The sequence below is a fragment of the Tenrec ecaudatus genome, chromosome 1 (assembly GCF_050624435.1).
Source record: "Tenrec ecaudatus isolate mTenEca1 chromosome 1, mTenEca1.hap1, whole genome shotgun sequence".
NCBI classification, from domain to species: domain Eukaryota; kingdom Metazoa; phylum Chordata; class Mammalia; order Afrosoricida; family Tenrecidae; genus Tenrec; species Tenrec ecaudatus.
Window position 1 is genome coordinate 6009344 of NC_134530.1, and position 26130 is coordinate 6035473.

Genomic DNA, 26130 nt, shown 5'->3' on the forward strand with positions numbered 1-26130 from the left:
TGAGGACCTGTGGCCAGTTAAGGGGGGTGTGGTATACTGTGGGACCCTATGCTCAGAAACCCCCATCCCTGGGCTTTGAGGAGGTATTGAGGGTAGTGGGGGTGATACCCCTGGCTGGAGCCTTTTCCATTGGGGAGCCTTCATACCCCCTTTTCTGAGACCGGGTCCCCTCTTAACACACTCCACACACACTAGAGGGGTTCAGAGATCCTGGTCAACCCCCATGATCTTCCGTGTTCCTGTGAAATTTTAGAAGCCCCCTTTGCATTTGTGTACGGAGCCCCACATGTCCGATATTGAGCGGCTGGTAGGTGTGGGGGGAAGCACACAAGGGGTAAGGGGCAGGTGGTGCTCCTATCAGGGCTGGGTCCACTGAATTCGGTGTGAGTGCCTGCTCCCCACTACCCTCCTTACCCACTCATACCTCAGGAGGTGACACGGGCTAAGGACCAGAGGTGGAGGGGCTGCGAGGTAGGGAGCAGGTCTGGCGTTAGCAAGGTGGCCATTGCAGACCCAGTAAAGCCAAGGGGAAGGACAGGGCGCCTTCGGGCTTCAGTGGGGATCACAGGCTGTGGAAGGCTCGGCTGCAGCCAGAGGCGACCTTGCTGGAACCTACCTGAGATGCACTTCTTTAAGCGTTCCTCCTCCACGAAGCCCCTCTCCCACTCCCCTCCTCCCCCACTCAGGCCTGGGAAGACCGGCCTCCATCAGGGCTGGAGAAAGCTGCTGATCAAAAGGGGCAAGACCAGGTTCCAGACAGAGGGTGGGGACTGGATGGCCCCCCTCCCCTGGAGGGGCCGTGATGATGTCAGCTGGTCCAACCTAGTAAATGTTTCCTGCCAGAGGTGAGGCTCCCTGGAGCCAGCAACGCCCCCTGCCTCCTTTTGGGGAGATGGGCCCCAGTGGGGGGTAGGACTAAAGATGGGCCAGCAGGTACGGCCTCATGGCTCCGTGACTGGTCAGGGGGAAACCGAGGCTGGGAGGTAGGAGGGGCTTTGAACTTCCGGCCTGCCCTCCCCGGCTTCAGTCAGTGATCTGTGGAAGGGCCAGGTGAGTGCTGCCCCCTCTGGCCGCGCCAGGAACGTGCCTGGCCGAGGAGGGCTGGCAGTTATCGCAGCCCAAGGGGCTTGGGGAGCAGGGCCTTGCTGTTCCCACTTGCCAGGTGTGGAGGCTGTGGCTCAGGCAGGGGCAACCATGGAATTCAGACGGGGGTATGAGGCCAGAACCTTGTTTCATCATGGCTTGGCTTGAGCCCCTCCTTCCCCTGGGACCTCCCAAAGCTGGAAAGGTACTTGGGCCTGGGTGACCCTGACTAGGATTGGTGGGGCATTTCCAGTCCCCACAACACCCAGCTTGGGCTCTGCACGTGCCTCATTTCAGCTGCTCACCCAACATCCAGGCATTTTCCAGTCCTGGTCTTGGAGGCCGGTGGGCAGGGGCAGCGGTCTCAGGTGAGGGTGGTGAAGGGTTGTGCACTGGGCCCACCCGCAGGGAGGGGCTGAGTCCTGATTTACACTCTGGGGCAGGCGGCCTGCTGGAGTGCCTTTCCAGCAGCTCCAAGCCAGGTCTGGAAAGCATTCTGGGGCCACCTAAATCACCAGCTGACAGGCGCGGCAGCCCGGGCTCCAGGCGCGCCATGGCTGGCCACCCACCTGCCAGCCGCCCAGGACTCAGCGCTCAGCGTGCAGGAACGCGGAGGCAGTGCTGGGCTGGGGGCCTGTTTCCACTTGCTCTGCTGGCCTCCGCCAGGGGATGGTTCCTGACCTGCGGCGGGGGCGGCCACTTCCAGGAATTTGCCCTGCCACAGGGGGACCCAGGCAGGGGCTGCTCAGCAGCAGCACCCCAGAGCCAGGGAGGGCGGCGGGGTGGGTCTTCTGCTGCCGCCTGGGTCCCGATCCTCCTGTTGCAGCACGTGTCCCCAGGATCAGATGGACAGGAGGGCGGACGCACACACACACATACACAGTTTATTTGCAGACGCGTCCACACGCCCAGGCAGGCGCCTCACACCCTGGGCTCCGGGAACACCTTCCAGCCCTCTAGCTGGCCCATCTTGACCAGGGCAGCGACTGTGCCCATGCACATGCAGGCAGTGGCGCCCACGCCATTGTTGTGCACTGTGGAAGCGAGAGGAGATGTGGTCAGCTAAGTTGGGGGGGACGACCCTGCTCCCTTGTTTCCAGGACTGTAGCTTCCGCCCAGGGCCCGCTGGAGGGTGGAGTCGCAGGAGCAGCAGCGAGCATAGCTGGGGTGGAGCCCCACTGCAGTAGGGAATGGGCAGGCTGCTCTCCTCAAGGGAAGCCCGACACCCATGCTGACCCCGGCTCGTGGTCTGAGAAAGGCCAAGGCTAGGCTGGTGCCAGGCACTCAGAAAAGATGGCACTCCGAGAGCAGAGAACGAATACCCGGGCCGGGTGAGGACACAGGGTGAGGCGGGGACTGGGAAGAGGATCCGTGGTCGGCTTGGTAGGCGAGGCTAGGTGCCCCCTCCAAGGCTCTGGTGAGTGGTGGATGGCAGGCCCTCGAAGGGGCAGTCTAGGGTCCAGCCTAGGGGCCTCAGCCTACTGTTGGAACCTTCCATTCCCATCACAGCAGCTGGCCTGCCAGCTCCACTTGTCCACGGGGGCAAAGACATGGACACGAGTCTGGGCAGGCCAGGGAGAGGGGGCGTAGGCAAGCACAGACCAGGGGTTTGGGGCCACCTCTGGGGGAAGAGGGCAAGATGTCCTTGTGCAGGGTACCTCAGCCTCCTGCCTGTCAGGGAGGTCCCTGCAGGTCATGGGCAGGGAGGGTGGGGAATGAAAGGAGGGCAGGGGTCCAGGTGAGCATGGCAGCCAGATACAAAGCTGTCCACAGAGTGGTGGGGACAGGGAGGGAGGGGGCCGTGCACACATCTGGGGAGGGCGCTCCAGGCAGAGGGCACAGCTCATGCAAAGGTCTTGGGGCAGGGGCCGGGAGTCGGAGGTACAAAGGGTAGCCTGTGTGGCTGGTGTGGAGGGAGGGGCTGACGGGGCCGAGCCACGCTGAGCACTGGGGGCTTGTGGGGCAGGGATACGGGGTGAAGGGCTATGGGATGGGGAGGGGCTCACTCACTGCGTGCCCCCAAGGTCAGGCCTCCAGCACAGCCTCCGATGAAGTAGTTCAGGGGGTCGTCCGGCTCATCCCGGACCTGGGCAGTGATGCAGGAGGACAGGCCGAAAACGGCGCCAATGGCAGCTGTGGGGCAGAATGGGCAGGGTGGGTGCCAGGGCCACAGCGGGAGGTGTTCCTGGATGGACTCCCACAGATGCATCCTGCCCAGCTCAGAGGTGATCCTCTGGGAGTCCCTCCCCCAGGGACCCAAGGCGATGGACAACAGCTGGGAGCTGGGGGCCAGACCAATAGCCCCCCCCACCCCCCCAAGCAACCAGAGTAGGCTGGATGGAGCTGGGGGGTTGGGCGGGGAACTCACCTGCTGTAAACGTGTACCGGCCTGCCCGGGCCAGCCCTTCAAAGAAAGTACCCGGAGGGTTGAGTGCCAGGCTGTAGGCAGAAGCAATCAGGCCTAGATGGGGGAAGGGTTGATCAGACACCAGTCCCGCCTCTAACGGAGAGAGGTGGGGCTGGGAGCTACCAGCTGGGACCTACAGTCTGGAATCTGACCAAGGGGAGACTTCATTCCACACTAAGGTGTGAGCACTCGGGCACACCACCACTCCCCCAACCCAGCGTGCATGCACACGCACATACCATACGTCTTGCTGCACACACCACACATCTTGCCGTGTTAAAATGCCCAGACCACACCCTGCTCTGATTCTCTCCCTACTGCCTCAGCGCGACGACCCCCAGTGACCCCTCCTGCTTTAATTTCCCCGGAGGCGCGGCTGTGCACCCCCTTGTCCAAGTTCTCATAAGACATTCTCTAATGACTATCGCAGCAGCGTTTCCAACAGTGTATGGTGACCCCGCGGCCCCGACCTGCCTCCCAGTGCTGTCCAAGCCCACCCAGCCGCTCCCAGCTTCAGTCTTCAGAACCGCCCCCTCGCCCTTCGCTCCCACCCAGCCCCACTCTGGGCTTCCAGGGCAGTGAGCACAGGCCCCTCCACACCTCTGAGAAACAGGGGCAGTAATGGCTGCGCTCACCAAACACCTGGGGGCTTTGTTAAGTACGGTGTGTGTGTGGGGGGGGGAAGGGGGGTACAAAAAGATAATGAGATTCTCCCACAATGTCTTGAAGCCCCCCACTCCCCCTGAACATGGTGGTGGTGATTTGTGGGGTGGGGGTGGTACAGAGGGGGAGCTGCTAGTGAGTTGATTCCAAGTCCACATGGAATCTCTGCTCCACGGAGATGCAGTGGTTGAATTTTAAAAAGTGGATAGCCAGGCCTTTCTTCAGCTACACCTCTGGTCGGACTTGACCCTCCAGCCTTCTGGTTAGCAGCCATCTGCACCCGAGGGACTCCGTGGTCAAGTCCTGCGCCACCTCACAATCAGGGCTTTGCCGCAGCCACTGTGTCAACCTATTCTGTTGTGAGCCTTCCATTTTGCGAGGACCCGCGACGTGTTGTATTAGGTAACCTTGCTGCATAAGTAAGAGCCCTTTAGAGTACTGAAAAGCAAGCATGTTACTTGTCCTATGCACGTGAAAGCCGGCCACTGGATAAGGAACACTGCCGTGAACGGATGCCGTTGAACGGAGGGGCTGGAGAATACTATCAAAGTACCGACCGCGGGCTGCCAAAAGAACACACAAATCCGTCTCCGAAGACGGACAGCCAGAGTGCTCCTCAGAGGCCAGGGTGGCAAGACTTCGTCTCCCATCCTTCGGCTGTGTCGTCAGGAGAGACCAGTCCCTGGAGAAGAACGTCCTGCTTGGTGAAGCAGAAGGGGCAGTGACAAAGAGGAAGGCCCTTGTCGAGGTGGAGGGACACGGGGGCCGCAACAACGGGCTCAGGTATCGGAGCAGCTGAGGATGGCGCCGGACGGGGCAGCGTTCCTACCGCTGTGCAGCGGGTCGCTCTGGGTGATAGCTAACAACCACTACTTCACGACAACCACTACTACTGGGACTGGCTGCTCCTGACAACATGCCCCAAACAGGAGGCCAGGGCTCGCCACAGCTGTTTCACCCAATCCAAGTGGCCCTCGGCAGAGATGGGCTCTCAGCCAGGAACCGACCCCGCAGCACATAACTAACTCTCTCCTCACAACCAGACCGGGAGACAGCACCGTGAGCAACAGAGAAAAGACGGCGCTGCCAACGATCCCATCCTACTATCACTTCTGCAACCAGCCCTCACGGAGGCAGGGGCCCAGCTGCCCCCCAGGAACTCCTGGAAGTGACCCCAAAGCACAGCAGAGCCGGTGCTCCTGACCCAAGGCCTCTTATGTATGCACACAGCTAGTCAAAAGACTGAAGAAGAACCGATGTGTCTGAATGAGTCCTGGTGAGGACGGCACGTATCACGTAAAGGGTCCAGGAGGAACACTGCGGCTCTCAGTCACAGCCAGCACCTCTAACCCCTTCTCCGTCCCCACTGAGCTGACACCTCGCCTTCTCCACCCTCTCCCAGAAAACTTCCCCCCTCTCTTCAAAGTTCTGCTGGTGCCATAGCCAGCCAATCGGGGACGCGCGGGCTCCTTTTAGACATGATCATTTATTTCTGTCCCCGAAGTTTATTCACACGGGATTCCTTTGTTCACGCTGAGTTTATCTTCTCCTGTGGCCACACGTCCCTCTGTCTCTTCCTCTCTCTAGCTCTCCCTTTCTTACTTTCGGCTACTCTCTCTTCACTCTGTCTTCCAGTCTCCCTCACCCTGCCCCCTTTACTCTCATTCCATTCCAAACAACGGGGGCAGATCGATAACGCTAATAAACCTGTTCATTAAAACCCAGGCTCTGGGTCCGCTTCCCTTTTCTTCCAGTCCTAACAGAATGGGCTGCCAGAACACTCCTTAGAACAAAGCCATTGTGCTTGGTAGAGGCCGTGAGAATAAAGACCAGGCTCCATCAGATGGCTGACATAGTGGCTATTATTGTGTCCCTCGAGTGCAGTGGTTCTCAACCTGGGGGTCGAACGGCCCTTTCACGGCGGTTGCTCGCTTCATCACAGTAGCAAAAGGACAGTGATGAAGTAACAACGAAAATAATGTTCTGGTTGGGGGTTCCCCACATGAGGAAGGTTGAGAACCTGTGCCTGCCTAGTGTATGTGCTCAGAGGCGCCTCAAGGGCAATGAAAAACAAGGTGACAGTGGGATGCTTGGGGACTAGAGGTCCTGGGGACTGTCTAGGGAGCCACTTTGGAAACCCCGCGGAGCAGTTCTCAGCACACTTGGGATCACCTGAGTTGGATCAACAGGTTTGGGGTTTTTGGGTCCCCATCAACCCCCGCTCCCCCTTCGACCCCCCCCCCCCCAGGCATCTACAGTAGCCTCAGGCGCACCTTCTACAGGATCTCTTGGGCCTCTCCAGTGGCTCCAATGAAAACTGCGGGTACCCTTGACCGCCGCGACCAGGGTACCAAAAAAACCCCCAACCTTGTCCCCATCTAAAACTTCCCTAACTTCTGTGCCCCTTGGCAACACCCCAATAACGACCCATTCAAATCTTGGGCACCTTGTTGGGAAGTCTCCTGACTCCTCATTCCTCTGACCACCAGCACTTTGGCCTCCTGACCACCTCCCCCCGAACCCCTCCGCACCTCCCGCAAAATCCCAGCACCCACGGGCCGCTCCGCCGCCGGTGATCCCCGCGGCCCGGCCTGCCACGGGACCCGTGACTCTCGCCCCCACGGCCACCTCACGAAAGGGCTCCCGAGCGTCCCACGGCCGCCGCCGGCATTCTCCTGACGCCCAAGTGCCCCCCGCAAGACCTCCCAGCGCCCCGGGGCGCGCTCAGACCGCCTGGGCATGACCCCGGGGCCTGTGACCTCGCCGCGGCCTCCGCCTCCGGGGCCCGGCGGGCGCTCACCGGTGGTGCCGGTGATGCTGGTGCTGGCAAGGGTCTTGCGGTGGCACGCGGTGCCGTCAGGGATGTCCCAGTACTGCCGAAGCAGGTACCGCGCCATGGCCGCGCTCCCCCGAGCCCGCACTGCAGCCCCAGCCGGCTCGGCGCACCCAAGGGCAGCCTCCGCTCGCTCTCGCGAGACTTCCGGGCGAGACGCGACGGCAACAAGCTCGCAACTTTATTGACAGCCTCACTCACAGACACCGGCACGGGCGCGCGGCCGGCGGCGGTGCCAGGGGTTCCCGGAGGGGCCAACTGAGGCTGGCTGAGTGCGCGGCGGGCGGGCGGGTCTCCGCTCAAGGGGGTCCTAGGTTAGCGAGGGGGTGCCCGCCGGAGGTGCCGCCCTGTCGAGAAGCGGGAGTGTCGCGGGAACTAGTTATCCCGAGGCGGGCTCCATTGTTAGGTGCCCTTGCGTCACCTCTGACTCGGTGACCCTGTGCGCAACCGAGCATCGCAGGCCCGATCCTGCGCCATCCTCCCCACTGTTGCTCTGTTTGAGCCTATTGTTGCAGCCACGGGGTCAAATCCACCTCCTCGAAGGCCTTGCTCTTTTTCAGTGCCCTTCTGCTAACCCACAAGATCAGCAGTTCGCCACTGCCAACTGCTCCGCGCGAGCAAGGCGAGGCTCTCCACGCCTGTAACCAGTCACACACTCTCAAAGTCACAATTCACTCCATGGCAGTCGGGTTTTTAAATTTTCTTTTGTATTTTTTGGGGGGATGGGATTGGTCTCTCCTGATACCATATGCAAAGTCACCAGTCTCAAAAGTTTCCACGCAAACGTCTCACCAGCCTCGCTTCTAAGGAGCATTCTGGCTGTACTTCTTCCCAGACGGATTTCTCGACTCTTCTGGCAGTCAAAGGCACAGTCCACATTCTGCACCAATGCCCGAGCCCCAAAGCATCCGTTCTCCCGGCTTCCCTTTCCTCTGCCCGGCTTTCACAGGCGTAGGAGGCGGTTGAAAATGACTGTCGCTGGGATCAAGTGCACGTATGTGAGACCTTTGCCCGTGAACCCCTCAGGCAGGCAGCCTCCAGCAGCAGACTTGTCCAGCGCGACACGTCTTATGCGTTCCCGACTGCCGCTTCTACTGCGGGTGACTCCAGGCAATAGGACATACCTGAGCACTCCCCTCTTTTCTCCACTTGTGGTGATGTGGGTCTATCGGTCTTGTGACGATTTTTGTTTTCTCTGTGTTCACATGTGACCCGTTCTGATCTTCATCAGTAAGTGCTTCTAGCCGCTAAACCCTCTTCACTTGTAGGGAGCAGGGTTGTGTCATTTGCCTGTCACAGGCTGTCAGTGAATCTTCCTGCAGTCCAGATGTCATGCTCAGGTTTTCAGACTCTGCTCAGAGTAGACGGCGTTAGCACGGTGAATGAATAATCCCCTTTCCTGAGTTTAAACTAAACATTCCCATCTTGCGATCGAAGGACCGCCTCGGGCTCTGTAGAAGTTCCTCATGTGAACGAGGAAATGCTTCGGAATTCCTATTCTTTGCAACGGTATTCGTAATTTGTTACGATCCATACAATCTAAGCCTTTGCCTAGTCAATGCAACACTGGGTGGCTGCCCCTCCCACCCTGCCTCCCTCCCTCCCTTCCGTCCTTCCTTCTACTCGGTCAGCAAGGATACCCCTCCATTTGATAGGAAACCGGCTATTAGAGGGCAGCACACAGGTAGCACGTGGCCACTCCAGGAACCAGAATCAACATGTGGACGTGGTCACGCCCCGTGGCCAATCTGAGTCTCGTGCGCCTATTCGGGGGCGTGGCTAGTCCCAGAGAAGGGGGCCTAACAAAAAAGTGGCCAATCCCGGTCTTAGAATTTAGCAAGACGTGGCCTGTGTCCAATGTACTCCTTGCTTTGGCCCAAACCCACAAGAAGTCTGCGTGTGTTTCGCGGGCGCGGCCACAACCTTGTACAACTTGGCCAATCCGCGACCACACGGATCAGTGAGAGTCGCGCCCGTGCCCGGGACTGCCCCGACAGAGACGTGGCCAATCGCCACTCCCGAATCGAACTCGAGACCCTCCCCCACCCTCGCCGGGGCGGGGGGCACACTGGTTGTTCCCGGAGTTCGGACCAATCCATGTGTGTGTTAGCTTTTGAGTAGGGCGGACCCTATCTAAATGGCGTGCCCAATCTGGGTGCCCGAGCCGCAGGGGAAAGGGGGCCATGCTAGGGGCGTATTCTACCCAGATTTAGCCAATCCTGGAGGTCTGTTGGGCTCAGGGCCGGAGTTTTAAGGTGCCGAAACAAGTGTGATTGTTCACGTTGGAGGTGGGCGCGGTCAGACCTGGGGGCGGGGCTTGGCGGATGGCAGCCAATCGAGCTTAGGTCATAAGGGAAAAGGGGGGTCTCGGGAGGTGTGGCCCGTCCGGAGGCGGACCTGTCGGTTCCGGGCCGCCCGGGGGCGTGGCCGGGCCTGGACCGCGGCCGGCCAGGGCCATGTCTGCGCCACCCGCCCTACAAATCCGAGAGGCGAACGCGCACTTGGCGGCCATGCACCGGCGCGCGGTGGAGCTGGAGGCGAGGCTGGACGCAGCCGAGTGCACCGTGCGCGCCCAGGCCGAGCGCTTGGCCTGCCACGACCAGCAGCTGCGTGCCGCCCTCGAGGAGCTCGGCCACGCCAAGGACTGGTGAGGCTCCCGGCCGGCCGACCAGGAGGACTTCCCGTAGGAGGGGGAAGGGGGGCCAAGCCGGCTTTGGAGAGGCAGGAAGGCCAAGGGAACTTCTTACATCACGTGGGATTGCCTCCAAAGCCCCCACATTGACACTATGTAACGTTCAACTGAATCCTGGTGCCACCGCGGTTAAAGCCCAGAGGTCGGTGGTTGGACCACCAGCAGCTCCCCAGAAAGAAGTTGGCAGCTTCCTTCAAGGTTACAGGTCTACTCTGCCCGACCTGTTCCCTGTGGGTTGGAATCTATTCCAGGGCCAAACCGAAAATCAAACTCTGCCATCCAGTTGATTCCAACTCAGGGCAAAGTAGAACTTCCTCTGTGGCTTTCCAAGACTAAATCCTTACTGATATAGAAAGCCCGTCTTTCTCCCTTGGCGCCACTGGTGGCTCCAAACCCCAGAGCAGGTTTTTATTTATTTTTATTTTTTAAAATATGGAACGCTTCACGAATTTGCGTGTCTTCCTTGCGCAGGGGCCATGCTAATCTTCTCTGTATCGTTCCAATTTTAGTACATGTGCTGCCGAAGCAAGCACAGTTTTTTATTATGACATCTGTTTTTATAGCGGAGCCCTGGTGGCGCAGTGGGGACACACTGGGCTGCTAACCACAAGGTCAGCAGTTTGAAACCACCAGCTGCTCTTCGGAAGAACAACGAGGCTCTCTACACCTGTAAAGAGTTAGTCTCGGAAACCCAAGGCCAGTTCTGAGCCATCCTGTAAGCTCCCTGTGAGTGGGAACTGGCTTGGTGGCAGTGAGCTGAGCGAGCTAAGGTTTGGATGTGGAGCTTAGCGATGATGTCACAGTGTGGCTTTCTGGCCCCTCTGAAAACAGTGGTGATTTGTCCACATGGCAAAATCGACTCTAGGGCCTGCCCAAGAGGCCCTTGGGAGCCCGTGCAGGTTCTTGACCTGATGGTTTGAACTTGTCCAGTGGTTCTGAGGGAAAAAGGCCTGGCTCTCCACTCCCTTCTGGATGACAGCCTGGAGCCTAATAGAGCAGTTCTGTTAATCACACTGGGTTGCCACGGGGGTTCAGCACTGACTCAGGCAACAGGAATAACCAGCCCAAGGAGCAGCTGAGGGTGGACGGAACAAGGGAGGCACCTAGGCAGCAGGAGGTGTGAGGGCCTTGGGGAAAGAATGAATTCAAGGGTGGATGGGTGGTTCATTCATCCATCTGTCCTGAGCTTCCAGGGCCCTGTCCTCAGAGATCCCAGTTTCGTGGGGTCTCACTGGGCAGTGATAGTGTGGGACAACCGAGTGTGGGACAACCAGGACTGGTTGTGGGCTGGAGGGAAGGCTTCCTGGAGGCAGCTGCTTATAAGGGAACTGACTCCCACAGAGGGAGGGGCACGGAGCAGAACCACCTGCTGGAGAAAGGCCTGGCAGTCGGCTTCCCTAAGGATCACAGCCAAGAAACCCCATACTTGGGGCTCACTAATGTTTTGGAAATTGGCTACAAGGCTCCCCGGGAAGGGAACCGGGAGCAGAGAAGCTGAAAGCCGAGTCCTGGGTGCCCACCCTCCCTGCCCTGCTTCCCCACAGTGAGATCGCCACGCTCCGGGAACAGCTGATGACCTCCGAGGCCGCCGTCCACAACCTGCAGGCCACCGTGCGCCAGAGGGACGACCTTATCGGGCAGCTGCAACTCCAGGCCGAGCTGCTGCGGGATGTCTGCCAGCATCGCCTGCCCCTGGCCAGACTGCTGGCCACTCTGGATGAGGCTGAGCGCCTGGGGTCCCTCCCATCCAGGGACCCTTGCGGGCCCACCCCCGCAATCGTCAGCACCAGTGGGGAAGGTGACGAGGACCACCTGCCAGCGGCTGTGTTGGGGACCACGGTGTGAACCTCGTGGAGTGTAGATCCCAGAGTGGACATGTGGGGTCCCTGCAGGGACTTCTGTTGTGGGCGTCCTGGGTGGGGGTAGGGGGCGGTCACCAGTATCCTGCAGGGACACCCCAGAGCCTTAATCCTGTCCACACATTGGCCCCAGCTAGAAAGCCATAGATCTCAAACAGGCAGCCCGAAGGTCAAGTGCAGATGTTTCACCCTCGCTAAAGAACTTGGCAGTGTTTACACAACAATCCAGGTTTCTAACTGCAGACTCAGTGGGGCTTGCGTGGGTCTGAGTCCAGGCTGCCCTCTGCAGTGTCAGTTCCAGTTGGCCGCCTTGCCACTCTTAGGTTACCTTACTGGACCTGGAAGCATCTAAGTGTGAGACCACTCCATGCCATCCCCTGGAAGGAACCCTGGCGGTGCAGCCACTAAGTATCCCTCTGCTAAACAAAAGGTTGGTGGTTTGAACTGACCAGCCACCTGGCAGGAGAAAGCTATGACCGCCCACACCGATCCAGAGCCACAGCCTCAGAAACCCCCAGGGGCAGTTCTGCTCTGGCCTGCAGGCTGGCTAAGAGTCAGGGTAGAAGTCAAAAGACTTTCTCGGTGGCACAGGCTCAAAACACCCAGGCCAAACGCACCGACTCCTAGCGACCCTACAGGACAGGGTAGAGCTGCCCCTGTGGGCCTCCGAGTTTCAGACAGAATCGAATTCCACATTACTGGAGACTGCCTATCCACTGTTTAAATTTCTTTTTCATTCTTGTTCTTGTTCCGCCTGAACATGCCCCCTAACCCCCCCATATCAGACTTAACACTTTAAAAACAACAAAAAAAGTTGTAGCCAGACCAGAAAGGGGAGCCTTTCCTCTGCCCCTCATTTTGCACTGGGACGTGGGGGCATACATATATACATATATATATATGTATATATATAGCAAACCCTGCACCTCCCTGGACCTTTGGTCCAGAAGGGAGGGCGGGGCGTGGTGCTGTGGAGATGCTAACCTCCAGGCAGACCTGCCGGACCATTACTGTATGGTGGTGGACATGCGGGCCTTTGCCCTGGCCAGTTTCCCCCCCAGGGACAGTTGTTACTTGGCCTTGACCTTCATAGTCAGCTAATCTGAACTATTTCCCACCTCCAGTTCCAGTTCCTGACCAGCTTGCTTATCATCATCCCTTCTGCCTGCCTGCCCCCCACAGCCCCCTCCCCATGCTCTGTGAGGTTTCCTGGTGGACAGGAGGGACCTGTAGGTCCTGAAGGCATCCAGGGACCCTCAGCACACCTGATCGATTCTGGCGAGGTCCTTGTGTTCCCTAGAGATCTGTTATAATGCCCCTGTTTTCCACCCGCCCCCCCCGCCCCCCCACTGCTGCGCCCCAGACACCAGACTTGGTCCTTTTTGTCAAGCCAGGGAGAGGACCGGTCCCGAGACATCTTCAACTCCACCCAACTGCCCAATCTCGTTGGCCACCCGTTTCCAACCGCCTCAGGGAATTGTCACGTCGGGAGCTGCTGTGGGCCAGGGTTCCTGTCGGCTGGGCAAAGCCAACGGCCACCTGCAGCGCTCCGGGTAGAGCCACCTGCCTGGCACCTCACAAGCGGCTGCTCAACATCAGTCACTACGACCCCGTTTCCTCGGCAGAAGGGGGCTGGTCTCTGCAGGGGAGGATCAGCCGGGGCCGGTCTGTGCTAAGGAATAAACCAGAGCCCTCCGCCTTGGCCTGGCTCTGTCTGACATCCTTACCCCCTGGCGTGGGGTGGGGGCGATGCTTAAGGGGATGGGGCTATGCCAGGTAGTCCACCTATGTGCACTACGTACTCTACAACCCCAGCCACCCAGGGAAGTCACCCCATCTTACAGCTGTGGAAACAGAGGTGAAGGGGAAACAGGCAGGCTGCCTCTGGTTTGGGCAGGGGTGTTCTTGTGGCAACCCTCCTCCTCCAAGCGGGGAAAACACCAAAACGGGGACATGGAAGTTGTGGTTCACACACACGACAGCAATGCTTACCACCTTTTAGACAATGCAGTTACTTTTCCTCTGTCCACCCAAGGAATTGTGGGTTGCAGCAAACCCTCTGAATTTTTGGAGCCAAGTAGAGTGGACCTGCAGATCTGAGGGCGCCACAAGGGTGGTGGATCGAAGCTGGGGAGCAGGCTGTTCAGCTGTGGCCTGCAGATGGTTGGCTGTGTGAGTTAAGCCGGGGTTTGGAAAGCTTGCAGGGGGAAACAGGACATTGCTTTGATCCCTGCCTGCCTGAATCCACCCCCACCCCTTCGCGTGGGCCGTGATGCCCATGTACTTTGGTGACTTGGTTCCTGTTTTGTGTTGGGGTTGGACCACCCTCGGTTGGTACTGCTTTTCACTCGAGATGGCAAATTATGCCAGCGACCCAGGAAACTGCCAGCCAAATGTGGGTGACGATACCCTGACCAGCTCCTAACCCTGATGAAATGGGCTTAATGTTGCCCTGTCAGACTCAGCCACAGCCCGGCTCTGATCTCACTGGGCAGTATGTTGCCGTTGCCGTGGGTGTTGGAAGGAGCTGTGGGTTCCCTCGGCCACTTGCTTGCTGTCAGCCCTGGCTCCCACTGAGCTGATCTCTGAAGTGGGGAGGGGCCCAGGAGCCCAGGGGAACTCAGGACAAGGCACTTTGTGGCCGGAAGGGGGGCGCTTGCCCACCTGTCTGGCTCCATCCCAGGCCTGGCAGTGCTGGGTTCGTACTCAACCCAGTGCCAGGGCAGTAGCCAGCGCCCCCCACCTCCACGTGATTCTTCATTGGCCTTGGCCACTGGCACAGTGATGGTTAAAGCGGGGCCCCACCCAGTCTCCAGAGCCACGGTCCCTTAGCAACAGGCCTGCCTAGCTGCTGTGCTGGGACAAACGGGAAGCAGCAGGGACCGGCTGTCAGGACAGACTGAGGCCAGGTGAGCAGGTTGGGGTGGCCAGCAGGAAGGACTTCGCTCCCGTCTCCCTCTGGGAACCACGCATCCTTCCTCCCTCCCAGCATGGACTCGGCAGACGCCACCGTGGAACAACTCCGGGCGCAGTGCCTGGCCCGCGGGACCTCGGGGATCCAAGGCCTGGCCAGGTGGGCGTTCCCTCCCCGCTCCCGGTCAGCTTGTCCCCAGCCCTCGAGGTGACCCTCCACCGCGCCCTCACCCAGGTTCTTCCGCCGCCTGGACCGGGACGGGAGCCGGTCCCTAGACGCGGGGGAGCTTCGGCGGGGCCTGGCCCAGCAGGGGCTGGCACTGAGTGAGGCTGAGGCTCAGGCCGTGTGCCTGCGCTGGGACCGCGATGGCAGCGGGACGCTGGACCTGCAGGAGTTCCTGCGGGCGCTGCGGGTAGGGGCGGCAACACACCCCGGGGGCCCAACCCGCCTGGAGCGCCTGGGGATACTGGCCGGGGGGGGGGGGGGGCGTAGGGCGTAACCGATCTCCCAGCGCAGCACACCTCCAACACTGCGTCCTGGTACCCCAGCCCCCCATGTCCCAGGCCCGCGAGGCGGTCATTGCAGCCGCTTTCGCCAAGCTGGACCGCAGCGGGGACGGTGTGGTGACCGTGGAGGACCTCCGCGGGGTGTACAGCGGCCGTGCCCACCCCAAGGTCCGCGGCGGCCAGTGGACGGAGGAGGAGGCGCTCCGCCACTTCCTGGACGGCTTCGACTCTGAGAACAAGGATGGGCAGGTAGGCCCCGCCCCATATTCCCTCCCCCTTCTCCCTCCCCCTCCCTCTCAAGGCCGGCCCTGCCCCCTCCCCGCAGGTCACGCTGGCCGAGTTCCAGGACTACTATAGCGGAGTGAGCGCCTCTGTGGACTCCGACGAAGAGTTCGTGGCCATGGTGACCAGCGCCTGGCGGCTGTGAGCGGCCTCGCCCACGGGCACTGACCCCGACGCCAAGCCCAAGCAGGCGGGGGAGGGGTCGAGCTTGAGCCCAAAACCTGCTTCACTGGTGTGACCTCTGGGCTCAAGGAGACAATGGTTCCCGCTCAAGGCTCCAGCAGAGGGGCCGCCACACCCCCTTTCCGCTTTGCCCCTCTCCCAGTGTAGCCCCTGCCCCCCACCTTAACCCTCAGCCCCTTCAGCAGGAGGAAGACAGGGCTGGGCAAGGTCTTGAGATGAGAGCCCCGTGGGGGCACCCTGGAGGGAGGGTCGAGTGTCCAGGGCGCTGAGTGTCCTGTGGCCCCTGGCATGCAGGAGGCTGGGGTTTTAGTTAAAAGTTTTAATGTCGATCCCAAATACATTTCATAGGACGATCTTACATAAATGTTCGAGACACGAGGGCATGGTCTGGTTTACTGGTCACTAGTTGGCTAAGGCTGAAAGCAGAGGAGTGACCGGCTCTCTGGTCAGGGCCTCTGGAGTCTTCTTGGTGCTCGGCCAGCTGGGCAGTGAAGGCCCCGCTGAAAATGCAGCCGCTCCGGGAGGGGCCAACTGGCATCATCTGTGGTCCTTTGGAGCCTGTCCACGGTGGGCACTATGGCCTCCCCAGTGGCTGTGGGTGGCAGAGTGGAATCGCCGGTGTGGGAGTCACCTGCTGTCAGGGACCGATCCCCACCTGATCCAGGAGGCCAGAGCAGGCGGGCTTCCAGCAACTCCCAGGCCGGGTGAGGAGTGGCCGGGCAAGAAGCAGGCTGCGGCCAGATGGTGTGCGCACCACGTGATGTGCAGGTGGGAGGGGGTTCCTCGAGGGCCCAGCAGTCTCTTTAGAGGCTTCCACTCCAGGCCGGCGGGCAGGTAGGCTTGCCCCAGAGCAGCCTGCTGCCCCCCAGGTCCAGGAGCTCAGGTGGGGAGCGCGACGATGGGGGAGGGGGCTTCCTTCAGCTGAGAAACCAAACCCCTCTGAAAATAAAAAACGGTCTGCCGAAAGAAAGTGTGCGCCCGGGAAGGGGCTCCCGGGGCGGGCCCTCGGGGAGATGGCGACGCCCGCCCGTCCCAGTGAGAAGCGTGACAAGTCTTGGTGTGCCGTTTCAATTCAGGGGCGTCCTGGGGTTTGCTCATCAATATGATGAGGTCTGGAGCCCAGGCTGCAGAGGGCAGTTCCGAGTCTGCTTGGGGACAGGACAAGCGGGTCCAGACTGCGGTCGCCCAGTGGGGGTGGGGCCCAGTCCGCGCAGACGCTGCCGCGACGCTGCTGCAGGGAGGGCGAGGGCGGGCGGGCGGGCGGGCGGACGGACAGAAGGACGAGCAGCGGCTGTGTGGTGGCCCGGCTGCTATGTGCCCCCGGCCGCAGGCCTGTCCCCTTCATCACCGGTACCTGTGGAGAGAGGGGGCCTCAATGCAAGCTACTGGGTCTCGCTAAGCCACGCCTAAGCCGCCCAGGCCCAAGACCCAGCTTACCGCCCCCTGTGGCCCCTGAGGGAGCCAGCACGTCATCATCGCTGTCGTCCTCCTCGTTGGACGGCGCCACCCCTGGCTCCGGTGCGGCCACCTTGGCCTCCTGCTCCTGCTCCACGTGGCTGCGCAGGGCCAGGATTCGGTGGTGCAGGGCCGCATACAGCTGGCCCGTGTCCTTGGAGCTGGCCTGGGGGAAGGGGAGTCTGTGAGGCTCCTGTCTGAGATGGGGGCCAGTGCCAGGCCCCCTCCATCCTGGCAGAGGGTAGCCCCTCCCACCCACTGCTCAGGTGCCCCGGGTCTCACCGAAATGAGGAAGACCTTCACACCCTGATCCTCGGTGTCTGTGGCCGTGACGCGCACACTCTTCTCACTGGCCTTGTCGATCTGCATCTGCGCCCACAGCTTGGTGTTGAGGATCAGCCGCAGGCTGCCCTGGGTCCGCATCACTGCAAGGGCAGGCAGCGCCGTCAGCCCCAGGCCCAGGCCCAGCCGCAGCAGTGCCTCAGAAGGCTGCACAGGCGGGGTGCACACTGACCTGAGGTTGGGGCTCTGCCTGCTCATCAATCAGGTGCCAAGAATGGCGGCTCCCTCTGGGGAAGGGGGTGATCAGGGAGGAGGAGGGGGGGTGTTGGGAGAGGGTAGGAAACGTCCACCCTGGCTGCGCCCCTGCCCCATCCTCTTGGAGCCCGAGGGAGTGACTGGGCTCAGCCTGCTGTGGGGACTGAGAGATGTGATGTCCGCAGGGCCCCGGCTCCGAGTGCCCACTTCCCTGGGGGACAGGACTAGAAAGGGTGCGGAGGCTGGGCTGGGGTTTCCAACGCCTCTAGGGATGTGGGAGCAGCAGAGGGTCTTGGGGTCCTTCTGGGTCCTGGCTCTCCCGTGGCCACTCCTCTGAACCAGCCTCTAGGGCTCGCCAGGTCCCCTCAGAGGCTGGAAGTCAATCTCTGGTGGTAGGTTGTACAAATGGAGGGAGGGGGAGTGAAAAAGGGAGAGTCTGAGGGGACCCTCAGCCATAGGCACCTGGCCCTCCTGTGGGAGAGGGGAGGGGAGTATTCCCATCACAGCAAATGGAATGTAAATCCAGAGGGCAGTCCTTGGCTCTGTGCCAACTGCTCCTGCCGTAGGATCAGCCCCATTGCTGTGCTATGGAGACAAGACCCATGCAGACTGCCTCTGGAGGCCACCTCTCCTGAGCTATGAGCAGGGACCATGACCATCAAGGAAGAGAGCCACGAGTGGGATGTGTTCGAGATGCCTGCACAGAGAAGGTGTCACAGCATGGAGACCAGGGCTAGAGTGGCCGCCTTTCTGGCTGCAGGCTGACTTGCAGAATGGGGTGTTCTTCTGTCATTTATTGTGCCAAAAGAGCCTTTTAATTCGTGACCGAGCAGTGTCCAAGGGGCCCTGTAGCTGAGGGCAAGGACTGGAGAGAGGATGTCACAGTAGGCGTGGCTGAGAAGAGGCACTGCGGCCCACACTGTAACATTTCTGAGCCTGCTAGCTCCTTAACGATCCTGAGAGAACAAGCGAGCAGAGCATGGTGGGGAACGTCCACACAGAACGCATCCAAGAATGGGAGTTGACGAGACAATGACCCCCCACAGTCCCCCCCCCCCCCCCAGCAGAGCTGGGCCTCCGGCCTCCTAATCTACGAGCAAGAGATGCAGTGCGTCCAGAGCCAGGCAAGTGGTGTGAACCCATCAGCTGGTCTTGGGGAGAAAGATGTGGCAGAGTGCTCCCACACAGATTCACTCTCAGAAACCCCAGGGCAGCGGTTCTCAGCCTGTGGGTTGAATGGCCCTGTCACAGGGGTCACCCATTCATAACAGGAGCAAAATTATAGTCATGAAGTAGCAGCGAAAAATAATTTTATGGTTGGGGGTCACCACCACATGAGAAACTATTAAAGGGTCGCAGCATGAATAAGGCTGAGCAACCTGGCCTCAGGGTGGTTCTACTCTGCCGCAAAGGCTCACTATGAGTTGGAATTGACTTGAGGCACTGGGATTGGGTTGGAAGCTGTTGAGAAAATAAATGGTTTTTGAGACCACCCACCCACTGTGCACTCCAGCAGTGCTAGGTATCTAACCCCCCCCCCCACCCACCCTGGGGAGTTCCTGGTAGTGCGGATAGGTCATGTGCTCTTTGGTTTAAGGAAACCTGAAACTGCCTCAGAAGAAAGGCCTGGAAACTTACTTCCTAGTGAAAACCCTGGGGGGTAGGGGTGGGGGTGGGGTGGGACAAGACTGCTCCGCATGTGATGAGGTCAGCATGAGTCAGAGCCTGCTCCCAGTGGGGGTGTGGCTACATGTGTCCAGGCACAGAGACGGTTCCATCGGCGGCACACTCAGGAGTGGGTCTTGTGCATTCAAGACAGCGTGTGCTGTGTGCATGCACGGACTACCATAGTGGGAAGAACAATGAGGGTGGCCCCAGGGTGGCGGCACCTGCTGCTCCGTGGGCCTAAGGAGTAGTTGGCTGTCCCACCCGCCCCAGGGCTGCTCACCTAGCCGGGACTGTAGCGTGCCATCATCGGCAGAAGCCATGTCGTTGAGTCTGAGCAGCCCACGGCCTCTCTCCACCCAGGACTGGGAGGCCTTGTCAAAGACAAACAGCTTACACTGGATCTGAAACAGACGCGCCTGGTGAGCAGAGGCCCACCAGCTACCACCAGAGAGGCACAGCAGCCAGTGAGGGGAGACGAGGGCCCTGGGGCCCTCTGGCATGGCTGCTGGAGATGCTGAGGGCCCACCCGCCATGAGATTGCTCCTTAAATGGCTCAAGGTAGAACCTCCATGTGACCCAGGAATCCCACTCCCAGGGGTGTGCCCACGAGAAGCGACCGCACAGGGCCACCCAGAGCACCACCCCTACAGCCCAGTGTCCGTCAGGAGATGGCCCCGATGCGCGAGGGCGATGACGGATACACGCCGAGATGAGACACAAAGCTCACTGAGAAGAGCCGGACACACAGGGGCACGTCTCACGGGCTCCATGGTGGGCACTTGCCCGGAGGAGGCAGGCCCAGATAAGGGAGTCTGACCACTGTGTGGCAGGAAGGACTGCTGAGGGGCATGGAGTGTGTTTCTAGGAGAACAAAAACGGTGACGGTGGCAGAACTGCACACGTGTTGAAAACTACCCAAAGGGTGAAAGTGGACCTCAATGAACTGTTATCAAAAATAGACAACACAAATCCAAACGCCCGGCACACACACAAAGCCAGCAATGAAGACTTCTGTGACAAAAGGCCACACGTGGGCCGCCACGGCAGACAGCTACCATTGGTCCTTTACACAAAAGCCTGCAGACCCTGGACGGCGGTAAGTTTAAGAAGGACACACGGCGCAGTCCCTGGAGAAGGACACGGCAGAGGGTGGGTGCAGAGCAATAGGAAGACCCTCAAGGACGGGCTGACCCAGTCATTTCCACACTGGACTCAAACCTAACCACTGTGAGGACGGTGCGGGGCTGGGCATGTTTCCTTCCGAACATTCTGCTGCGCACGAGCTGGTTCGACCTCTCCCCCCCCCACCCACCCCCTGCCATCACCATCAATGGGAATTACACACACCTCGTGCCCCGGGAGAGGGAGACAGCGGAGCAAATGTCTGGCTGGAGCGGTGGCCCGGTCCCCACCCTAAAACTTGAGATGTCTGGGTGCCACCATATTTAGTTGTCAGTTTTGAGAGAACTCAGAGAAGGGGTTTAGTCTCTGTCATTCACTGAATGACCAAAAATGATTCAAAATAGCTCCCTTTGCTCAAGGAAATTCACCACCCCCCCTGTAAGCTCTGAGAAAGTGGCTGCTCCGGCCCCATGGCCCCCTCACCTGGAGCACGTTGCTCTCCGCCTCCTCCCCGGTGATGACTTCCACCTTCTCCAGCAAACATTTCCGGGCTGTCGCCTTGGTGTAGGCGGCTGCGGACTCGGCCAGCGACTCTGAAAGGGCACCAGGTGAACAACACTGTCTCGAGGTCACGGGTGCCGGCTGCCTCTGTGAGGCAGTCTGAGGAGGATGGTATTCCCTAACTTATCACAGAAGGACTCTGGAAAGCTGGTATTCCACGGTAGGAAAGCCTCCACTTTGGTCAGTTCGATGTAAGTAAAGTCCAGGTACATCATCCTGCTTTAAAAATCAGTCCCCCAGATTCTCCCTTTAACCACGAAGCTGCCTTAAAGTGAGCACGTGGTTGATTACAAAAGCAGGGTCTCTGTTTTGCACTCTTCTCGCTAGGACACCCCAGCCCCGCTCCTTCCCCCACGCAGGCATGAGGGCTCCTCTCCTGCGAGCTCAGGGACCCACACTCTGCCGCGTGGACCTACTGACTATGCTACTGACCCCCTCACGTCTCCCAGTCCCACGGGGGCCAGCAGGAGGAGCTGAGGTGAGCGTCGGACTCCCTTTATTTTACTCTCTCTCCTCTATGACTTTACTGTAATCCTTGTATATCATCGCCGCACATGTGGGAGACCAGGATGCCTGAGCTCTTGCCTCCCCACCCACCAGTCCTGAGGAACATATCTCCCCAGGCTGAAGTCTTCTTCTGTCTACCACGGCGGCCTTTAGTCCTTGGTCTGCAGACAGCGCTGGCTTGGCATGGGCCTCTCCCACACCTCCAACCCCGCCCGCGGGGGACAGGAGGACTCAGACGCACCTTTCTCAGGGGTGGCCTCCTGGGACGAGGACTCTGAGCCTGACTCGGCGTTTTCCCTGTTGGCATCTGTGCTGGCCTCGTTTAGCTTTGGCGGGCTCTGGGGGTAGACAGAGGTCATGGGACCAGGGGTCCATGGGTTCCTGGCAAATGGAGGCCCCTACACGAGGACATAGCTTGGCCTGGCTCTGCCAAGGGCCAGTAGCTTCTCCCTTACAGCTCAGAGGACCCACTGGCCCTGGGGATGGTTGGGAGGCCCCTGCCAGCTCCCCAGCCACAAATGCCACTGACTATGTGTGCTTCCCCAGATAGAACCAAGAACCAAAGGAACATGGTGAGCACCTCTAGCACCTGGGCCGGAGGGTAGGCTAGAGCTTCTGGCGAAAGGCGGGTCCCTGGAGCACTGGATGAGTGGGCACAGAGCAGGTAGTCCTGTTTGAGGGAGGGCTAGGGATGGCTGTGCCCATAAAGCACCTCCTGGGCCAGGATGATCCAGCAGCCCCGGGTGGGAGGGCTGCCCCAGAGGCACTGTCCTTCCAACTGAGTGGGAGGGCGCAGAGGCTCCAACAGGCGGCAGACTGTGGGTGATGCTGACAGAGGCTGGCAGATTTGGGGAACAGACAGCTATACGTACGCCAGCTTGTACTCCGTGCCTCTCCGCCCCTCTTTAAGCTGAGCCTGGCTGGGCCTTCTCTTCCTGGTTTGGTTGGTGGCCATGTTTCACATGTCACCTCAGTCTGGGTCCCCACCAAAGGCACTCACCAACACTCGAGCGCTCATGTTCTGGCCAAACACGAACTTGTTGCTGGCGGTGTCAGCACTGTTGGTCGAGTTCTCTACACTGGAGAGAATACGTGTGTCTGTGTGTGTGCATGTTGGGGTGCTGAAGGGGAGGTCTTGGGAGAGCACCCAACATGCACAAGCTGGGTGTGACTAGTAGCCACGCCTTCCCCAAAGCCCAGAGGCAGAGTTACATCAGTTAAGAAGGGGGTGCTGGCCACCTTGGGGACAGAGCCCAGTTTCACGCCTCAGCAGCAGACTGATCTTTCTGTGGGAGCTCCTGATAGCCCCACGGCAGCTCGAATGCAGCTCAGCCATCACTTATCACTTTAAGACATTATCGATCCCAGTGCCTCCCCGTGCGGGAGTGCTGACATGCACAAGATGGGTGTCATCAAGACAGGGGGCTCTCTACGGGCACCTCGGTCCACCCACTCACCCAGACAGGCACATGGTCCAGACACACCACTGGCTCCAGGGGCTGCCACCTCTTGGCCGGACCCTGAGGATTCCCGGGGCCTGGGTCAAAGGTTTCTGACAGCAGCCCCTCACTCCCTCTGCCCGCCCGCACCTGGAACTACTGATGTACTGGAGGAAGTAGTTTGTCGCAGTTGGCGTTTCTGAGCTGGGGTGCCCGGCATTCTCCACGTCAGGCACGTCTGCATTCTCGTTTATTAACTGGGGGAGAGAGGGCGCACTCAGGACCCAGTGCACCACCATCCCACCCAGAGTACAACTCCAACATGTCACCTTCGTGTGTGTATGTGTGTGTGTGTGTGTTGAGGAGAGGGACAAAGTTCCCTGATTAAACAGACACCACTCCGTCTGAACCCCCACCTTTCCAGACGCCAGGACCAGCTCCCGCCCCACCGCTTCGCCCTCATTCGACACAGCCCAAAGGCTTCATTCTTGTGACGTAAGCCAAATGAATATACACCCATTCCTGGCCTCTCTCACACTTGCCCTCGTGTGCTGCTTTGCTCTCAGGCTCCTCTTTCGGTAGGGCATCCTGTGCACTACCGGGGGCTGTGCTGCGCCCGAGCCCCACTCGATGGCAGGAGCTGAAGTGATACTGACAAGTCTCCAGATGTCCTCTCAGGCTTCCAGGGAAGCTCGTGAAGGCCACAGAAGGCTGTGGCCCATCTATAGCAGTGCCACCCCTGGTCCCCACGTGCTGAAGCTGAGGTTCTCAGCTAGGGGCAATTCTGCCTCTGAGGAATACAGGGTGGTGCCTGCAGTTGTAACTTTCGGGTGGAGACCAGGGACTGTGCACAGACCCCAAGGACCCTAGCACCCACAGTGCTGGAAGGCACAGGGAGCCCCCCCTGAGGGCCAGGCTCTGCTCATCCCATCACTGACACGAGGGCTGGTGTCAACAGACTCCACTGAGGCCGTCCTCGCAGGGTGACAGCGGCAGGCCCAAGCCGAGCGCAGGAGCAAGTGCTCCCTCAGCCTGGCCTCAGGGCACAGCAAGGCAGTGGCGGGGACAGGTCCTGACACCATGCCAGTGGCACGGTTCTTTGCTTCCCCGCCCCCAACTCTTCAAGGAAGTGAGGCCTTCCCAAGGGTACGTGGGCTCCTGCACCCCAGGCACCTTCACTCTGTCCCTTAGGTTCTGCCCGAAGACAAATGCCTGCTGGGCGGGGTCTTTCTTCTCGCAGCTCTCCTCCATGGCAGGGCTGCCGGACTCGCTTCTGGGGGGCTCTTTCTCCTAGTTGAGACACAAACAAGTGACATGTTTGCCTGGCCAGCAAGGGGCTGCTCCACACCTCAGAGCACATGCGCTGTGCAGGAAATCCCAAAGCCTTGGCCAGAAAACTCCTGATGTACGGGAAAGATCCAGCACAGGAGCAGAGCGGAGGGCCGACACAGACACGAGTCAGAACCCTCTGTGCTGAGCAGGGCTTTGATAAGAGCGAGATGCTCGGGAATCAACATAACCAGAGAAAGCAAAGACCCACCCAAAGACGATGGCAGGACACACCCGCAGGAAACCCAGAGACTTATAGACGTGAAGAGCACAGCACGCTCGTGGACAGGGGGCTTAACATGGTGAAAATGCCACTACCACCCACGCAGATGTACAGGCTTGGTGCGATCCCCAGCCCGGCTTCGCTGGACCTCGCTGAGGAGCGCAGGGGGAGCCTCCCTCTCCCCGCATTGCAATCATCAAGACAGCTCGATGGGGGTGGGAACCCAGAAGAGAAAAAAACCCAAACAAGAGACCAATCTCCAGAACGCGTCAAGACCTCGAGGTAAGGACAAACAGCATAATTAAAAAATAGACAGAGGACAGGAATAGACACTCTGCCAAGGATGACACGCATGTGGCCAAGAAACAAGAAGAAATCTGCAGCCACTGGCAAGATGCAAATGAAAACAGTGAGGTACCACCTCAGCCAGCCTCACAGTGCAGTTCAACCATACCACCTGCTGACGAGGGAGCTGGAAGAAGGGACTGCTCATACACGCCAACACTTTGCCAAGTGGTAGGTACAGCTGTCCTCAAACATTGGGAATGGAAGTACTGCGTGTCCCAGCAATCCCACGACTTGGTGTGTGGTCTACAGAACTAAGAGCCACAACGCACATAGACGTGGGCACAGTATGCCCACCACAGCACTATTCACAATAGCAAAAACAAAGGGAAACAACCCAGATGGCCATCAGTGGAAGACTGGATGGGTATCAGCTGTGGCACACCCTCACGGGCATCACGCCAGGGTAGAGAGTAAGGAGGAGCTCCAAGGATAACCGGAAGGACCTTATGCTGAGTACAGGTAGTTTGTTCACCACCGGCAAATGCTGCGCGCAACAGCTGCTGTAGAGTCCGGAAACGGCTCTCCGTGTAAAAGAACCCCCCTTTGGAAAAAGTTACGGGGGGAGGGAGAGAGAGGGGGAGAAGACGGGGAGGCTGTGGCTGAAGGGGAAGGCATGGAGATACAAAAATTCCGATGTGCTTTTCCTACACAAGGAAAGCTGCCAATTAGGGAAAATAAACAAAACAAAAGCTCCAGGCGAGCTGGGAGGGGCTGGTAAAGAAGCTGCCATGCTGAGTGCCCCTCGAGGCATTTCCGAGGGACCTGTGGAGACAGAGGCCCTGTTGGTGAGACATCCACTTGGCCCTTGTTGCTGCGGCAGACTGGCAAGGAGCTGACACCAACTCGTTTCTGACCCACATGTCCTCCAGAGTCCGCAGCCATGGATTCCCCCCGGCAGCCTTTGAAAACTGCACGTCATGCTCACTGGATCCCTCAAGCACAGCCTGGTGCCTGGCCCTGGTGGCCTATAGGTGGGGAAGCCAGGCTTCAATAGCAGGACGGAGAGGATCCATGTGGTGAGCCTGGCAGGTCCCCTAGGGGCAGCTGAGGGGCATGGCGGTGTGTGTGTGTGGGGGGGGTGCACAGGATCTCCACTCCAAGTAGCTCTTGGAGGGTGGGACCCCTCCTGTTGTGAAGCAGCCTGACTCATGTCGCTGCAAGGCTTGCACAGCGGCTGGGAGAGCAGGGATGGCAGTGGGGGCTGGAGACCATACTGCTTGGGGGTCAGCGATGGAAGCAGCTACAGCTGGTACTGCCCACACTCAGAGGCATGGAGAGGCTGAGGCTGGATCTCCCCCAAATTCAAGACGACACAGCTGACCGAGTGCCCGCCCAATCCAGGGACCAGTGTCAATGGGCAGGCAGCACGCAGTGGGACAGCTCAGATCTCCATACCAACAGCGGTTGGAAGTAAGCCTCCTGGGGGCTTACATTAACTGCAAATGCTCCTGGAGCCTGCACATCTGCACGTGCGGTGTGTGTGAGTGTGCTCGGCTACTGCAGGAACCCTCACAGTGAC

The 26130-nt window shown here is 59.6% G+C and overlaps 4 protein-coding genes and 1 non-coding gene across 11 annotated transcripts in view; 2 read left to right on the plus strand and 3 right to left on the minus strand.

The window, feature by feature from the left end:
- Positions 1-1953: 1953 nt before the first annotated feature.
- Positions 1954-7125, minus strand: NDUFA11 (NADH:ubiquinone oxidoreductase subunit A11). Its single transcript, XM_075545419.1, has 4 exons — positions 6954-7125; positions 3452-3544; positions 3094-3216; positions 1954-2117 (listed from the first exon to the last, which is right to left on the minus strand). Exons 1-4 carry the CDS (start codon positions 7048-7050, stop codon positions 2005-2007), a joined length of 426 nt encoding a protein of 141 aa, XP_075401534.1. The 5' UTR covers positions 7051-7125; the 3' UTR covers positions 1954-2004.
- Positions 7126-9355: 2230 nt separating this feature from the next.
- Positions 9356-13332, plus strand: VMAC (vimentin type intermediate filament associated coiled-coil protein). 4 transcript variants are annotated; one of them, XM_075545433.1, is made up of 3 exons: positions 9356-9633; positions 11223-11476; positions 12932-13332. In XM_075545433.1, the coding sequence occupies exons 1-3, from the start codon at positions 9443-9445 to the stop codon at positions 13315-13317; spliced, it is 831 nt and encodes a 276-aa protein (XP_075401548.1). In that variant the 5' UTR covers positions 9356-9442; the 3' UTR covers positions 13318-13332. The 4 variants fall into 4 exon arrangements, 3 of the variants coding, with proteins under 3 accessions (XP_075401548.1, XP_075401564.1, XP_075401555.1); XR_012783921.1 differs by having other exon boundaries at positions 9361-9633; positions 11223-11967; positions 12932-13239; XM_075545440.1 differs by having other exon boundaries at positions 9362-9633; positions 11223-11517; positions 12932-13239.
- On the minus strand, positions 10105-10211 carry LOC142438160 (U6 spliceosomal RNA). The gene has a single exon (XR_012782589.1). It is a non-coding gene; the product is annotated as a U6 spliceosomal RNA (small nuclear RNA).
- A 1010-nt stretch (positions 13333-14342) lies between the features above and the next one.
- Positions 14343-16392, plus strand: CAPS (calcyphosine). The gene is made up of 4 exons (XM_075545512.1): positions 14343-14610; positions 14686-14863; positions 15000-15206; positions 15283-16392. The coding sequence occupies exons 1-4, from the start codon at positions 14528-14530 to the stop codon at positions 15382-15384; spliced, it is 570 nt and encodes a 189-aa protein (XP_075401627.1). The 5' UTR covers positions 14343-14527; the 3' UTR covers positions 15385-16392.
- The window catches only part of RANBP3 (RAN binding protein 3), a 52123-nt gene continuing 41719 nt past the window's right edge, over positions 15727-26130 (minus strand). For all 4 annotated transcript variants that reach the window (XM_075545465.1, XM_075545496.1, XM_075545486.1 and 1 more), the window contains 9 exons: positions 23885-24001; positions 22862-22968; positions 22273-22351; positions 21514-21610; positions 20688-20797; positions 19363-19483; positions 17160-17302; positions 16860-17043; positions 15727-16776 (listed from right to left, as the gene is read on the minus strand). In XM_075545465.1, the coding sequence (XP_075401580.1) occupies positions 16733-16776; positions 16860-17043; positions 17160-17302; positions 19363-19483; positions 20688-20797; positions 21514-21610; positions 22273-22351; positions 22862-22968; positions 23885-24001 (1002 nt within the window). In that variant the 3' untranslated portion in view covers positions 15727-16732. The remainder of the gene's footprint in view (positions 16777-16859; positions 17044-17159; positions 17303-19362; positions 19484-20687; positions 20798-21513; positions 21611-22272; positions 22352-22861; positions 22969-23884; positions 24002-26130) is intronic.